Source organism: Prosopis cineraria, unplaced genomic scaffold, assembly GCF_029017545.1.
Source record: "Prosopis cineraria cultivar Desert tree isolate PC_DT_omini unplaced genomic scaffold, ASM2901754v1 PC8, whole genome shotgun sequence".
Taxonomy (NCBI): Eukaryota; Viridiplantae; Streptophyta; class Magnoliopsida; order Fabales; family Fabaceae; genus Prosopis; species Prosopis cineraria.
The window spans coordinates 21,907,055-21,923,893 of NW_026555339.1; the positions used below are offsets into that span (position 1 = coordinate 21,907,055).

At 32.9% G+C, this 16,839-nt stretch overlaps 1 protein-coding gene across 1 annotated transcript; it reads right to left on the bottom strand.

Moving 5' to 3' along the window:
• Positions 1 to 6,992: 6,992 nt before the first annotated feature.
• LOC129318641 (protein disulfide isomerase-like 2-3) lies at positions 6,993 to 16,238 on the bottom strand. Its single transcript, XM_054963524.1, has 9 exons — positions 15,942 to 16,238; positions 14,709 to 14,867; positions 13,965 to 14,078; positions 13,182 to 13,339; positions 12,916 to 13,015; positions 10,289 to 10,465; positions 10,055 to 10,200; positions 8,169 to 8,315; positions 6,993 to 7,487 (listed from the first exon to the last, which is right to left on the bottom strand). The coding sequence occupies exons 1-9, from the start codon at positions 16,089 to 16,091 to the stop codon at positions 7,310 to 7,312; spliced, it is 1,329 nt and encodes a 442-aa protein (XP_054819499.1). The 5' UTR covers positions 16,092 to 16,238; the 3' UTR covers positions 6,993 to 7,309.
• Positions 16,239 to 16,839: the final 601 nt, after the last annotated feature.

Sequence of the window (16,839 nt, forward strand, 5' to 3'; positions counted from 1 at the left end):
CAGGTGGCTCTCACATGTGCTACCACTAGATTCAACAATAGTACACAGAAATTCCACTAACTTGGACATGCATGGTTACGATCACAAATAATATCCCAGAAGCTCTTGTATCGTGAGTGGAGGAGTGCAGTCATAGGGGAAATGAATGCTCTGGGAAAGAACAATATATAGGTAGTTGTTTATCTGCCTTGAGGAAAGAAACTTGCAGGATACAAATGGGTCTTTATACCAAATTATAATCATTCAGATGACACTTTGAACAAATATAAAGCACATCTTATCACGCAAGGGTTCACTTGGACTAATGGCATTGACTACATCAAAACATTTGTCCTAGTTGCAAAGCTTAAGGTCGTTAGAGTTCTTTTATTATTATTTGCAAATCTTGACTGGCCACTTTATCTTCTTGGCATCAACAATGCCTTCCTTAATAGTGACTTAGCTGAAGAAGTGTACATGACCCTTCGTCTTGAATTTGAAAACTAGGTAAAAGCAACATGGATTGCAAGCTAAAGAAATCTCTTTATGGGTTGAAGCAATCTCCTAGAACATGATTTGATAGATTCTCCTAATTGTTGAAGAAGGGACAGTTATTAGCAAGTCCAGTTTGATCATGCATTCATTGTTAGGCACAAGGAAGGAGAAAACGCAATGGGATTGGCTAGGCCAAAGAAAGGAATATGCATCTCATGAAGAAAATATGTTCTTGATCTCTTGACAAAGACTACAACACTATGCTGCATATGGCTGATACTCCTATTGCAATAAAAAAGAAAAAAAAAAGAAAGAAAGGAGAGGAAGGCGATGATGAAGACGAAGAGGAGAAAGAAGGCAGCCAACTAATTGACAAGGAGAGATATTAGAGTTTGGTGGGAAACTGATATACTAGTCACATATAAGACCAAATATTGTCTTTGCTATGAGCTTTGTAAATCAGTAAATGTACATACTAAAAGAAATCTACTTACAAGCTGTGTGCAAAATTTGAGGTACTTAAAAGGCCAGTCTAGTGGAATAAAGGTTTGTTGTTGTTGTTGTTGTTGTTGTTGTTAAAAGGCCAGTCTAGGAAAGGGCTTTTTCTTTAAGAGAGGTGAACAAACCAACATAGAAATAATTTATTGATGTTGATTGGGTAGGCATTTCAGATGATAGATCTACATTTGGGAACTATAGCATTTTTTGGGGTAATCTAATAACTTGGAGAAGCAAGGAACAAAATGTGGCAACAAAAAGTGTTGCAAATGTTGAATTTAGCCTTTGCTCATGGAATTCGTGAAGGCCTCTGGTTGCAAATACTCCTAAAAGAATTGTAGATTGATATAAAATGGCCTACCAAGCTCTATTATGATAGCAGGGCAGCAGAGTATATTTCATAGTCCAATTCAACATGATAGAGCAAAGCATATTGAAATGCACAGACATTTCATCAAAGTAAAAAAAGATTGAAAGTGGAATAGCGCGTCTAATCTTTGGCCCGACAAAGAAGCAAGTTGCTAATTTTCTCACCAAGAAACAACCAAGAGAAAGCTTTGACAAATGATTAAATAAGTTGCGCATGATCTTTATTTATGATCCAACTTAAGGGGGAATGTGAAAATATATTTTCTTTTATTGTAAATATTCTATAGAATAGTGCTAGTGATCAGGATGTGATTATATAGCATTCATTAGTTTTAATTAGCTTTTAATCTCTTGATATCCCTCAGTGTATATATTCAGATGTAGAACATCATATGGGTATGAATGAAAAATACATTTTCCCACATTCTTCTATCATCTATCTCACTATATAGCTCTGGAAGAATTTGTTTAAGCTCTTGTGGTAATCCATTTCCCTCGTCCAATTCTTGTTTATGGCACTTTGCATTCATGAAAATTTGTGGATTGTTTCAAATTAGGATCACCAAAGTAAATGAGTTAACCATCATACTAATGTGTTTAATCTTATCTTCAACATCAGCTTCGAAATTCCACGCCACACAATGACAGATAATTCATGTGTTAGGCCATTGGCAATAGTGCTTACGTTCTTTCTTTGTTCTTTCATTAAAAAAGCTGCCCAACAGTCATTTATTTACTAAAATAACCTTTTAGTGGGATGGTGGAATACAAATTCATTATAAAGGATTTAGGTCTTGTTTGAAATTGTTTTTATTTTTTATTTTGAAAACAGGTGTTTTGTAATAAAAAAATAATGAAAGCAGGTGTTTTCTACATTCTCTTTTGTTTTGAAGAACAATAATCTCAAAACATCTAAAAAATATTTTTATTTTTCTATTTTCTAAAAAATATTTGGTTTTTTTTTTCCAAGACACTTTGAAAACATATTACCAAACAAATTTGTTTTTCATTTTGAAAAATAAAAACCTATTTTCAGAACAAGTTGTGAAACAAATCCTTCAATTTAAAAAAAAATTCAGGGGACATGTAAATCTCTATTTTTTGAGGCTAGTGTTTGATACTAAAGTGAGTTGTTTGGAAGCTGGGAAAATGATTCATGTTTGCAAGTGCATAACATTATACTCTCTCTAATTCTATTTATAAGTTACTTTTGATATTTTCATTAAAATTAAAGAAAATCTTAAATCTTATTAACTCTACTTTAAAATTCAACAAATTTTCAATTTCACTTATATTAAATATACATATTTTAATTATAAAATACTCTAACAGTTACTAACATTCCTAACATTTAATGGGGAAAAAATGGTATAGATGAATGCATCAACAATTATTGAGGTATTATATAAATATAATCAAAACAATTACTTTCTTTCTCTACCCTATAAATAGAACCACAAAGTATTTAAAAGAAACAGATTAGAGTAGGAGAAAGAGATTCTTGAATTTTCCTAGAAAGAGATTGTAAAGCAGATTTTTGAATAGCAATGTGCCACTTATGGCTAACCCTCATCATTTCTTTCTTGAGTTTTCTCCCTGTCTCAAGTCTTTCTATTTGTGCCCTCAAATCTTTCTACGATGGTGATAACAGAAATATAACATAGGTAAAACTATCTATGTCGGTTTAAAAAGCAAATTGACACAGAAATGCCACATTTTGCGTCGGTTTGGTTTAAAAATCGGCATGGATAGTCTTATCTACATTTGTTTTTATTTGACGTAAATAATCCTACTTACCACTACACACTATGTTAAGTTCCTTCTAAAGGCAACAACAAAGGTCATCTTAACATGTGTTAAGAAACAAGCAACAAATATGGAGCTTATCTCTGAGATTCAAGGCCTTTTGGCTCATGATTGGTGTGTGATAGTCCATCATATCTTGTGAGATGCTAATAAAGCTGCTGACATGCTTGCCAAACAGTCTCTATGTTGTGTTTTTGTGTTTCACCCTGTCTTTTACTCCTCTCCTGATTTAGTGTGCTATAACATGACTTTATTACTCTTTAGTTTTTCCATTGCTATAAAAAAAAAAGGAAAAAAGAAAAGAAAAGAAAAGAAACAACTAATAACGAGAAACAAGAAGAGAAAGAGAGAGAGAGAGAGAGAGAGACTTTCTAAGATATTCTAAATAATTCCCTTAATAACAAGTGACCTAAATAACAAAGATTGGTACAATTAATAATAATTTGACTCATAACTCACAATATTATAAAATCAAATCCCGTTGTTAATATAATAATCATCTTACTGGTGGATGATCTGTAAATACTTCTTTAAGTGTTTATTGAACCTGAAGAAATGCTTTGACTTTAGTAAGCTTTTAGGACTCAATTCACTTGAATGCTCTTCCATTAAAAAAAAAAAAGTAACTTTATTATCAGCTTAATAGCAACAAGCAAATAGTTACAAGTAAGGCAAATGGACTTGACATATAGCAAAAACTCAACCTAAATATGCATTGTTCCACACTATATATACATATCCACACACTATATTATACTCTTATCACCCCTAGCAAACTCATAGGTAACTATGTCTATAGGTTTTGTTGCATCTGGTAACACCCTGACAAGAATAGATCTACCAAAAACTGGGAAAAAAGAGAAAAAGAAAAAGTAATGTAAACAACAGGGAAATGGTGTGCCTGAGAATAAAGATCTTCCACCACTATGTCTTTTGATGCTGATTTCACAATATTTAAGTTTTACTTTTAGTAGCACGTTTGTCATTTTCCATTTTTCAGTTATGGCTATATATATATATATATATCTTGCGTGCCTTGGAAATCCCCGTTATTATTGTGGGTGTGTTTGGATTTCAATTAAGTAAAAGTAATTATGAAAATAATTTATCATATTTTTTAATATCAAAGGGGCATGTTACAAAAGCTTGAAAGTAAAAAACCAAAAGCACCTGATCAAAAAAAACAAAAAAAGAAAAAAACACCAAAAGCAACCTATGATGAGGATCTGAACCTCGAGTCCTCTAAATATTCAACCATACAAAAGAAAGAAACGCTACTGATCATCATGCGTGTATCCTCCACCATCTGCTGAGCATTTTTGGCAAGTTTGTCGGCACAGGGGAGTGATTCCCTAAAACGATGGTAAAGTTCATGTATCTTTATTTAGTTAACTCAAATCTAAACACACCCATAATAATAAAGGGGAGTTCCAAGGCACGCAAGATATATATATATATATAGCCATAATTGAAAAATGGAAAATGACAAACCTGCTACTAAAAGTTAAAGTTAAACATTGTGAAAGCAACATCAAATGACATAGTGACAGAAGATATTAATGTTCTCATATGTTATTTTCTGGTTGTTTTCATTACTTCTCTTGGTTTTTTCTAGTTCTTTGGTAGATCTAAACTTGTAGGGGTTACCTAGTAAGTGACTCTTTTGCAAGGAATTTTGTGAAGATATTGGCTAATTGCTGTGTAGGCGTAAACTCTCAAGTAATGTCTTTGTTTTGTAAATGATCTCTTAGGAAGTGATATCTCACATTAATTTTCCTAGTTTTTGACTATTGAATAGGATTCTTGGCAAGATTGATTGTGCTAGTGTTATCACATCTTGGAACTTCCTTGATATGAACTCCAAAGTCTTCTAATTATTACTTCAACCATAACACTTGAGCACAACAACTTCTAGCAACCAAGTATTTAGCTTCACTTGAGGAGAGAGATACATTATTTTGCTTCTTATTAAATCATGAGATAAGGGATCCTCCAAAGAATTGGCAAGTTTCACTTGTATTTTTTATATCATCCTTGTAACCAACATGGTCAGCCCCAGAGTAAGTCGTTTGCTTAGCTTCTCCTTTCGAATATCATAACCCAAGCTGTGTTGTTTCATTCAAATACTTGAAGATGTGATTCTTTTTGTCTTGATTGTATCCTTGTCCACATGCTAACACTGAACACAATGCCAGATTTACTGGCAATGAGAAAATAACAGTGATCCAATCATTTGTCTAATATTGTCTTGATTAGTCTTTATGCCCTTCTTATTCATATCCATTTTGATAGAAAAACTCATTGGAGTCTTACTTGAGTTTGAGTTCTCCATTCCAGATTTATTGCATATCTGATGTCAATACTTGGTTTGGCTGACCAACATTCATTCCTTCATTTGCTTGATTTGTAGTTCAAGATAGAAGTTTGGTTTGCCCATATTGACATTTCAAATCTTTCCTAAATAATATCAGCACATCTCAGCAAAAAATTCTCATTAATAACATAGTAATATAAAAAAATAATATCATCAACATAAATTTTGATTATTAACATATCATCAAAAATAAACTGTGATGGCACTTTAAGCACATTTGGACAAGCCGGTATTGGTATTATTTGGAGTGATCACTTTTGCAAATTTCTCAAGGAATGGTGTGAATCTGTTGCTACTGGTTCGGGATCCAGAGCCGATTTAATTGCTTGCCGAAAAAGCTGTTGAGTTGCTGTCATTTGCTGCTTGTGATGTCAATAATCAATGTTACATTTTAGAGGTTGACTGCAAAGAGCTTTATCAAGTTTTGACCACTAGAAATTTGTCTAGCAACAAGTGGTCGTATCATATTGATTACATTAACCAATATTTTGGAAGACACTATATCACATGACCATTATTCTTTTCTCGAAAACTTAGTTTAATAGAATGTGCAGCATATCTATTTATATGGTGATGACTTTTTTTCAAGACCCTTTGATATGATATGTAACAGCTCCTCCAACCAATTCATGACACCCTCATCACCAGTGATCTATCAAAAAGGCCCACCAAATGAGCAAAATAGGATCCATTCTAATACTATTTTATTATGAAATCATTATCCTTTTTTCAAAAAATTACCTCAATGAAATGTGTAATACATTCACTTATACAAACCAAAACCCCCCAAACTCCCACCAACATAGAATGTAATAACTAGCTCTCTATCTTATCTGTTAACTTTTGAAAATTACCCAATTTCTTTTCTTTATAGCACCATCAATTGGAAAGGTTTAAAAATTAAGAGCTACTTTGGAAAAGTTTTGGGAGAATGACAAATAAATTCTATTAAAATAGTCAAATAACAAATAAACATTACAAAATGCGTTAATTATTCTGAAGTTTCTAGAGATTTGACATTTTTTTGTCTTGCAAAATTACATTTAAAACTCTAAGCAAAACAATAAAAAACATACTTGTCAATACTAAACTTAAGTTGTTAATAATAAAGATAAAATTATTAATATATGAAGTGTAATTGTTAGTTTAATTATGTAATTAAAAAATTATGTTTCTTATATTAGCAACATTAGTTTAGTGATTACCAACTTCAGTTTAAATATCAACAACACAATTAATTATAATTTTAATGTAATCATGTAATAACTATACTTCCAATATTAACAACTCTAGTTTAAATTTTAACCACACTTTGGATAAAAACATAATTTAGCAAAAAGAAAAAAAAAAGAAAAGAAAAAAAAATTATGATAAATAAATCCCTAAAAACTTCAGACTAATTACCTCATTTCTCTATATTATTTTATCATTTTCTTATTTTATTTAATTGTCATTTTCCAAAAAAAAAAAATTAACAAAATATCTCTAAATGCAACGCCTGAGAATACGTACCAGCAACATGAAACAGATCAGCATCAGATACACACATGATGCTCCTCAGTCATCACAAGTCACAGGCCATGCCTTTTTTTAACATGAACCATTGAATCACTCAGTTTCGAACATTGAACACAATTATTAAATAAATACTACGTTTCATTCCATGCCTAGCCATTCAATCATATTAAAAACAATGACTTGCAGATGCTGACATGTTTGTTTCCTGTGACTTCAAAATCGCCTAGGACCTCAAGGTTTACCTCCTAAATCATTCTCTTTCTTCAAGTATCACAACTCATCTTTGCTAGAAGCATCGTCTTCCCCCATCAGTTCTTCAAGAGAGAACTCATCTTCCTCAATTATTTCTCCATCCTTCCCATCCCATGGCTCTGTCTTCACAATGGCAGGCGAGCCTCCCAAGGGTAAATTGCCCTTGCCACCTCGTCCGGCTTCTCTCACGAACTCACTGAAAGCAAATTGGCGATGATCAATAGTGGTAGAGGCACATTATAGTGACAGGGTGCATTGGGAAAAATTACAAGCACGCATGTAAATTTTGCAACTTTACACCCCTTATTCTTGATATTTTGCACCTTTTGAACTAAAAAAAAATATTTGGACTTAAGCTTATTAGATATGTAATATTTTAATAAAAAAGACCATATTGTCCAACTTCCCTCACAAATTCAATGAAAGCAAATTGGCAACGCTAAGTGGCGGAGGCACATTATAGTGAGGAGGTGCAATGGGAAAAATTACTAGCAGGGTATGTAAATTTTCCTGACTCTTGATATTTTACATCCTTTGGACTAAATAAAAAATATTTGAACTCAAAAGCTTATTACCTATGTAATATATTAATAATTGAGATAAGATATAAAAACATATTCATATAAAAGACCATATCAACCTATTTCATATAATTTTTCAAAAAGAAAAATGATTATGAATCTACTTATGTTATTACAATTTTAGTCCTAATGTAATTATTATTTTTTTAAAAAAAATATTACTTTTGAAATTAAATTATCTTGCACCCCTGACTCCAAGTCTGGGCTCTGCCACTGGCAGTATCACATACTTGTACACTTCTCCATAAAAGTACTCAGTATTTCTATCAGCTTAAAGCATTAAATGACAGACTTACACAATGTGTTCAAGCTCAAACGCACTCTTGAGAGGAGCATATACGGCTTTCTTAAGGTTAAGAGCCACTAGAGCAGGATAACCATAGCCACCAACACCCACATGCTTCTCAAGATCCGCCTGCTTGCCTGCTGCTGTCCAGACATAGCTGTAGAAGACATACAGAAAAAAGAAACAACAACAAAAGTCATGACCAAAGTTGGTCTAAAACAAATAATGCATCCGATTCTGGCAAGCTAGTGGAGTATTTAGGAGCTATTTGGTTACTAGAGAGGATGAGAATGGAATTGATTAAAAAAATAAGAACAAAACTGAACTAAATTACCTTCTTTCTCATAGTAAGAATGACAAAACCCAATACTACACACCACAAATGTGGAAATCGCCATACTCTCTATAAACCTTATAAATCATGATTTGTATCTTTATGAACTAAATCACAATTTCCCTTCATGGGCATGGCTGACCTACATCCTTTACACATTTTGATCATTTTATTTTAACTTTAATTTATTTAATACTTTCCTTTTCAGCTACCAAACGGGTCCTTAGGCTACTCGGTATTAAGCCACAAGGATACACAACAGTCAATCAGTTACGGAAGGAACCAACAAAATATCCAATCAACTACGGGATACCAGACCAACTGAAATTGGATATCCAAATTGATCAAGGAAGGATAGGGATAGGGTTTCCAATTCCCGTATTTTACATTAAAATATACAGTTAATCATGCATAAAAAAGTGTCTGCGTCTCAGCTTATCCTACATTCATTACTTTATGTTAAATTAATATTTCCTTCGTCCCAATTTACAAGACACTTTTATACAAAATTACAAATACCAGTTAAGCTCATTAAATACACTTTACAACCTTATTTTTTTAAAACAAAAATATAAATTTTCAAAAATGCCATTCATTTAATACTCCATTTAAAGAGAGAGAATATAATGTAGTGTAATAACAGAAAAACATCACTAATGAGACCTTATTTTTGTCAAAATGTCTTATATTTTGGAATGCACCGAATCTCTCTCAAAAGTATCTTATAAATTGGGATAGAAGTAATACTATCAGGCACAACTTAAAAGGTGAATAAGGTTATCGGATACTTCAGATATCTTTATCTGGTACCAAATACTAACCTTCAACATGCAAATAACATATTTTTTCTATTTCAGGGATTTTATGTTTTCATTACAATTGTAGGAATTTAATATATCAGTTATTTCAGGTGTGGGAGCTTGAACTCAAATTCTTTCAGATTCAAAAAGGGGTTCACGTTGTGGATATATGTTTCCTATTTTGATATTGAAAAAAATGACCCAGTATCCACCGATCGCTATTTCCCCAAAGCTTTTGCAACGAGGAATATTGGAAATCAGCAATATTGGGCCTGGCCCATTCTCTAGTTTTAGTACTACTTCATTTTATCCTAATATGATTCTGTCATTATCAGATATAATCATTTAGGACATTCTGAGATATTATTAGAATTTTTTTAATCTCTATAAACCTTTTTTTTTTTTTCAATTGCACCGAGGTATCCTCTTAATGTAAACCTAGTATTTTACTATATATGCATCTATTGAAGGAATAAGACTGAAGCAGAGCACCAATTTACTCTGCCGATTTTATGGAAGAATCAATATAAAAATGTAAAAATTTATTGGGAGTTGCACAATAGTAAGACTCTTCTATGGCTCCGTGCAAGTATTTCAATATTTTTTCTACATAGTTGGACATGGTTTAAATGTTAAAAAATAAGCTCAATTTTTTAGAAAATGTAAAGGGGAAAGATATGTAGTTTGGCAAAAGAACAAATTGAGATCACAAAAGCAACATTAAAGCTAAATCCTAAGTAAAAATGATCCATATCTACTTGCCTGTAAGGGCTCCTTTTAAACTTCTCAGCAACTGACAATAATTGTTGAAGGTATTGGTTTCGCCCCTCAGCCTTGGAATCCAAAATATCAGGAAGAAAAGCAACAAAACAGATAGCAGCAGAACCACATTTCTCTTCCAAAACATCCTATAGAAAAAACTTATGTAAATAATTCTATATGTACTGGTACAAACTAACCAATGACCTACAAATTGGCAGTAATGTGAAAACTTACCGGACCCGTTAACTCAGTCACTTCAGGTGGTGCAATATTCGTTTCCAATTGATCTAGTGCAAATGATTCAATAGCTGAGGCGGTCCTTGCACCTTCATATGGAATTGGAATATCTTTATCGGCACCAAATACCAGTATAGTTGGGAATCCTTGAACATTGAACCTGCTCATCAAAGACTGGCAACAACAGTACAATCAGAATTTTGAGGAAGAAAATAAAAAGTAAAAAATCCAGAAAAAAAGATTATCTAGTTAAGACAATCTAGTTTAATCTAAATTCAATAATTAAGATAAGACTGCCTAGTCCAGATGTAAAACAGAAAAAGGTGGAAAAATAGGAAGCCGTCAGAGTTAAATGATGGAATTAGAATCATATAAAGCTACAAACATTGAATCTTCACACGAAACAAACATGTTGACGCCTCAAACTTTAAAAACATAAAACACAAGATATAGCACAGAAATATTACAGAAACCATCAGAGTCATAATTATAAAATAACAGTACAGTAATGTAAAGCATGATGAGCCCAGAGGAAATGTCAGAATCTATGAAAATCAGAGCATGAGTTTCGAAATTATAGAGATCCAGGTGAAGCCTTTGGTTTTATCCAATAGTGACAAGTGAGTCAACACCAAGAAAACAACTCAAGCAGTTTGAAGATATGCCATTCAGTAGGATACTATGAACAAAGAGTAAAAACAACAGCAAGGAGACTTTTGATGGACAAAAAGAGCTGTGGGGTAAGACTCATGCTAGAAAGGTCGAGCCCTCTGAGACTTGAACTAGAAAGAAGGGTAAACAAGCAAAAGAAGCCCAGGGAACCAAAGGGAGACTACCTTGGCAGGAGTGCGATAGAACCCTCTATTCTAACAAGCCTAAAAAAAAAAAAACCGGGAAATATAGTACAAATGGGACTGAAAATACTCTTGCTGAATAATAAAATTGGATAACAGTCAAGCTAACTCCAACTCCTCAACACCCAATCACTGAAACTACAATCAAATAAAGTCAAAGAGTATTATAAAATACACCCCCAAAGAACAAAAGCACAAGACATGAGCCAATGGTCTTTCCAAGAGGCCGTAGTCTACCAAGCACACTTCACACTCCAAAAGATTCAACTCCCCTCCCTTTGGTAGAATTGGAGGATTTAAAGACCAAAAAGCCACAAGGCTACACCCTAGCTGCACTTGAGTCCTGCTCACATGCCACTTCTTTTCCCCTATGACCGGAAGCCTCAGGATAATTATTTTGTCCACTGAAGTTGCTCTTTCCTACACTATTTCCCTTGCCATAGGTTATGCTATTGGCCCTAGGAATTGATTGGTATATCTTTTCTAAATCTTCAGCTCTATCACAGTGCCAGCATGTCAGATAATTAAGTGCTCGTTTGGATTTCAGTTGGGTATAATAGATTATGAAAATAATTGATTAGGTGGTAGATTTTAATCATAATTGATTATGTTATAACACAATATCTTTGAATACTGTTTTTCTAAAATTGATTTTAACAGAATTGAAGATGTCTGGATAATTTAATCAAAATCAATTTTAGCTATATAAATTACTATATAATTCAATTCTTAAATATCAAATATTAATTTTTTGAGGATACAAAGTTTGAATTTTATTAAGAGGAAAAAAAAGAGAAGAGAAGAGAGTTTGGTTTTATTTTTATTAAATTATGTGCTTTGTTTGTAATTTTTTCCTGGGCCTTTTTTTGTAATTTTCCCCAACATTTTTGGTTAGCTTCTCTGCGAACGCTCGGCTTCTCAGCTTCGGAAGAAAATTGATTTTTTGCCCAAAAATCGATTAACCCATTTTATGGGTGTTTCGATAGTTTTGGCAAAAATCGATTTTTTGTCTCAAATAATCGATTAAAACGCTATCCAAACAGGCACTAAGAATAGAGGGAGGGGGACATGGCAGGGTACTGAAGGTGCATGAGAGTGAATACAGGTCAACTCTCTCAGAAACCAGGGTGAGAGGGTACTGTTTCATCAATTTTCTTTCACTTTACCGCTGTTCAGTAGCTATTCAGCTCCTTCTTGAGCTAATTTTCCATTAGTACATAACTACTTCATCAGTTTTTGGCTATACATAATAGTCAACTTGAGTTGTTGCTCATGAAGTTTAAAAAAATAACTAACCGAAAGATATACTCCCTCCTGAACACAGTAAATCACTTTCCAAACCCTTGGTCTAAAATATAAGGCATTGGGTAAATTTTATGTCTTTTTACCACTTATACCCTTGCTTTTTTATATTCCTTGTCTTTAAAGGCTCCATATTTAAAGATCATACATATGTTACTAGGAAAACTCAAAGGCATAAACGTAAAGATCAGAACATTTTTAGGAAAATAAGGCTTCAGCTAACATTTTTTGTAAAGCATGAATTAGTTACCGGTGACATTTATTGTGGTCCAGAGGGAGTATGTAAAAATGCCTTAAGTACATACAATTACATATTGCCTTGAAGTTTAAATTGAGGTCTAGAAACTGAGAATACAACTAAATTTGCAGGTCCTAAAAAAGAAAAATTAACCAAAATCAAGATGGTCAGAAAACTTTTTGGTCAAGCCAAGGGGATAGGTTAGTTTTATTAATGACTTAACAGAATACCTTTTCTGCATCACAGTCAACATGACCCAGTTTCACCTTCCCTTGTAAATTATTAGCAGCTTTTTTCCATTCAGGAGCCAACTTTTTACAATGGCCGCACCTTCAAGAAATAAAACAGAAGAAATTTATAAATAAAGCTCAAAATCTGATAGAAGTACCTTATGTTCAGTTAGGCAATAGATATCTAAGATCCAAAAAACACAACTCACTGTTCAACTATAGGCAGTCACCACCATACTACATTCAACATATTAGAATGCACTTACCAAGGAGCAAAGAATTCCACAATCCAAAGTTCTTTGCTTTTGAGAACCAGTTCATCAAAGTTACGAGAGTTCAACTCTACAGAAGCACTGGATTCTGACTTTTCACCAGATCCCCCTGTTGCCTTTCCACTCAAACGTTCCTTCAAAAGAGCCTTTATCTGCACATGTAGACAGAAAATTAGCATGTAATAGTTAATCATAACTAACTTTCAATGACAAAGATAAAAAATTAGCAGTAAGCAATAAATCACATTAGAGATATAACCTAACCTCAAGTGGCCATCTTCGCAAAAATTTATTATAGAAGCTTAAATAAACTATTCAATGAAATCTATAACTAGCTGTTCTTGGTTCCCTTTTGGAATATAGCATCATGTATTAATAAAAAAAAATTATCAGAGACATAAAATTTGCTTGAGCTTACCAGATTAGCTTCCCACAAAAAAAAAAAAAAACAAAACAAAACAAAATCTTAGCAAGGCCAGAAAATTAATTTAAAATAAAAATTATACAAACCATATTCAAGCCATGAACATTGAAACTCATCTCAGACTCCAAGCAATACACACAAAAAATGTGTCTAGTCCAAGTAAATTCTTGTTATAAACATTTTAGCCATCCAACTTTTCCTAAATGAAAAAGAAAATTGTTTTTCCCATGCCAAAAATTTCTGCATGAGGATATCAACAATGCTTCTCATACATGATACACAAACAGTAACAGTTCCATGCAAAACATCAGGAGAAAAAAATGTAAAGAGAGCTTATAAAAGCTCTCACAAACCTGTTGTAGAGCAAATTCAGCAATAGGTTTGACATCTCTAGCTCCTTGATAATCTACCGGTTGTTTTCCAGGCGCAAACACCTTTATAGTTGGAAATCCTCTAATCCCATATTCCTATAATACATTGAAAGAAACAAGCTCAAATAAAAGTGTTAGAGAGGAAAATAGTAAATCGTGTACATTATCACTGAAGGAACCAACGTGTACATGGTAATATATTTAATCAGTTAAACAGCAATACATGTTATATTGGAGACAGGAACAGAAAAAGAAAATAAATATTAAACATTGGTTTCATCTTAGTTGCATAAAGAATACTAAAAACAAATGCAGCAGAGATACTATTTGTCATGTTCAGTTATAAAATGATGCTAGAAATGAAAGGTGGTAAAAAATTTACTGATACAATATACTTAGTATTCAATGCATGTTATTTCTATAACCAAATGCAACGACGCAATGCAAGGCATATCAAAACGTCCAAAATGGAAAGGTCCATTTTATCTTATTCCAATGATTTATATCAAACTATACCACGTTCAAGAAATCAGTGATGATATATAACAATTGACATTTTACATCATTCTTGGTCCTCCAAAGAAAGGTTTAGCATTAATAGTGTGTATAATAAATCATTTTCATAATAAAAGAAGGTTCATTGCAAGAAGGGATAAATCAGTTTAAACAGATTCCTTATGATACAAAACACAACACAGGGCTATGAAGATTTGAACTATAAGCAACCTGAGCAAGAGCCTGGTGAGCATCAGCATCAAGTGCTGCAACAGTAGCTACACCCTTTAAGACAGAAGCCGCTTTCTCCCATGCAGGAGCTAGAGCCTTACAATGACCACACCAAGGTGCAAAGAATTCAACAAGAACAACTCCATTTGAATTGAGGACCTGCGGCATTCAGATAGAACTCCTAAATTCAGTTGCATTACTAACTTGATTAAACAAAGAGCTACAGAAATATTGATCCCAAGAGGGATTCAAACAGAGAGAAAATATAAATTGAAATGATCAAAGCAGCAAATAAAAACAATGATTTTCTATTCATAAAGTATTACATAAAAAGAGCTTCACCAACAGTGGAATAGCAAGCTAGAATTAGACAATGAATTACAAGGAAATAAAATATGCATGTTAAATACAATTCAATGAAAATGCTATAAAACCAAACACATGCAGTATGATGTGAAACAGAAGGGGGGAAGAGAGAAAAGAGAGTAGGGAGAGACGACAAGTCTAAAAAAAAAATAGATATGACCAAAGAACTATCCTATTCTAAAATAAAGAAAAAAGAACTGTAAAACAAACTCAAATCACTCAAATCAATATCCTAATAAAACAGAAAATGCTAATCCTAATCTTAACAAAACAAATAATCCTAATTATATGAGGATAATAATAAGATAATCCTAAAGTCATATCCCATCAAAGTGAGCACAACATGACCTCGTACTTGCACGCATGCTCGCGAGGATGATTAATATATATATATATATATATATAGTTGGTAGACAAGGATGATTGATATATTGATTGCATAGAGTTGTGACTCCAAAAATTTCTATATTACAGGCAAAATGACGATTGAAAAACACAAAAGAAATATGATTGGATAGTAGAAGGAATTACACTGCAATAGAATTAGAATGTATTGATTCAATTATGAAAGATAAGATCCCAGAATCAAACGCACATGATGGCTAGTTCCTTAGAATAGATCTATAAACTGCATACATTCATAAGTATTCACTAAAACAAAATGCATCTTCATCAGAAATTCGAACAAATAACCAACTTTAAAGGTAAAAAAGAAATACCCACATGGTTTTAAAAACAAAAGACGCAAAATTTGCTTGACTGCATCACAATTTCGCGCAGAGCAACAAACACAGTGGATCACGAAGTGGGTAACGAGTAAAAACGATTGAAATGAGAAAGCAAAATCATTTTCAATTTCATTTTTACCTTGGACTTGAAGTTGGAGGGATTGAGCTGAACCACAGGTGATGATGATCCGTAGAGTGCGTAAGAAGGAGTGGAGTTGATGTGCAAGAAAAATAACAAAAAGATTGACAGAGCTGGAAAAAATGGCGATTCAAATTGGAGCTTTCTCATCGTTTTCCTCTGGGACTTGGCACGCCAAATCGTAGCAGGAGGGAAGTCTCTCGAGTCTCGACGTACAGAAGAGTAAAACCCAGGCGTTCTTCTAGCAGGCGACCTTGCGCCTCCCGGCCGGGTGCTACGTGGGCAGGCCAATCATAAATTGCCACATCACGCCACGTTTTAACAGGATCGATTGAGGGGGAAAATTAAAGCGATAGAGGGAGGAGGGATTTTTCTTCTTTAAAAAATGTTTCATTTACAGCGCTCAGCACTCTTTAAAAAATATACATATAAGAGCAAAAATATATTTTCATTTGAAAATAAAATACATTCAATAATCCCAAACAAGACATGACCCAAAAAAAAACCCCAAACAAGAAGGATGAACAGTTTGATCTGGTGTATCCGTGTATACCTTAGATAGGTATAGAGGGGCACAATGTTTTCAAACCTGGACTATCTTGTTAACTATTTTTGGTGATTGAACTGTTTTAAAATGTTGCATTTTGATAGAAATGAAATTAACCCGAAATTTAGAATAGTTAAATTGTTTTAAACCCTTATTTTATTCTTATTTTAGTAATAAAAAATATTATTTACTTTAAAAATATTAATACCGACTTACTTGTGAGTTATTATAATAAAATTTTGAATGCATGATTTGTTTATAGGTATTATATGAATGAAAGCTCATTTGCTTTAAAAGTATAAATTAGGTAAAATACACACACACATATGGGAAAAAAAAAACAGAAAAAAT

Excerpts from the sequence above, each read along its gene's own strand:
- LOC129318641 (XM_054963524.1), bottom strand. The coding sequence starts at position 16,091 with ATGAGAAAGCTCCAATTTGAATCGCCATTTTTTCCAGCTCTGTCAATC. Across the intron at positions 14,868-15,941 it reads CCTCCAACTTCAAGTCCAAG|GTCCTCAATTCAAATGGAGT; the intron begins GTAAAAATGAAA and ends TGAATGCCGCAG. Across the intron at positions 8,316-10,054 it reads TTTAAAAGGAGCCCTTACAG|CTATGTCTGGACAGCAGCAG; the intron begins GCAAGTAGATAT and ends TGTCTTCTACAG.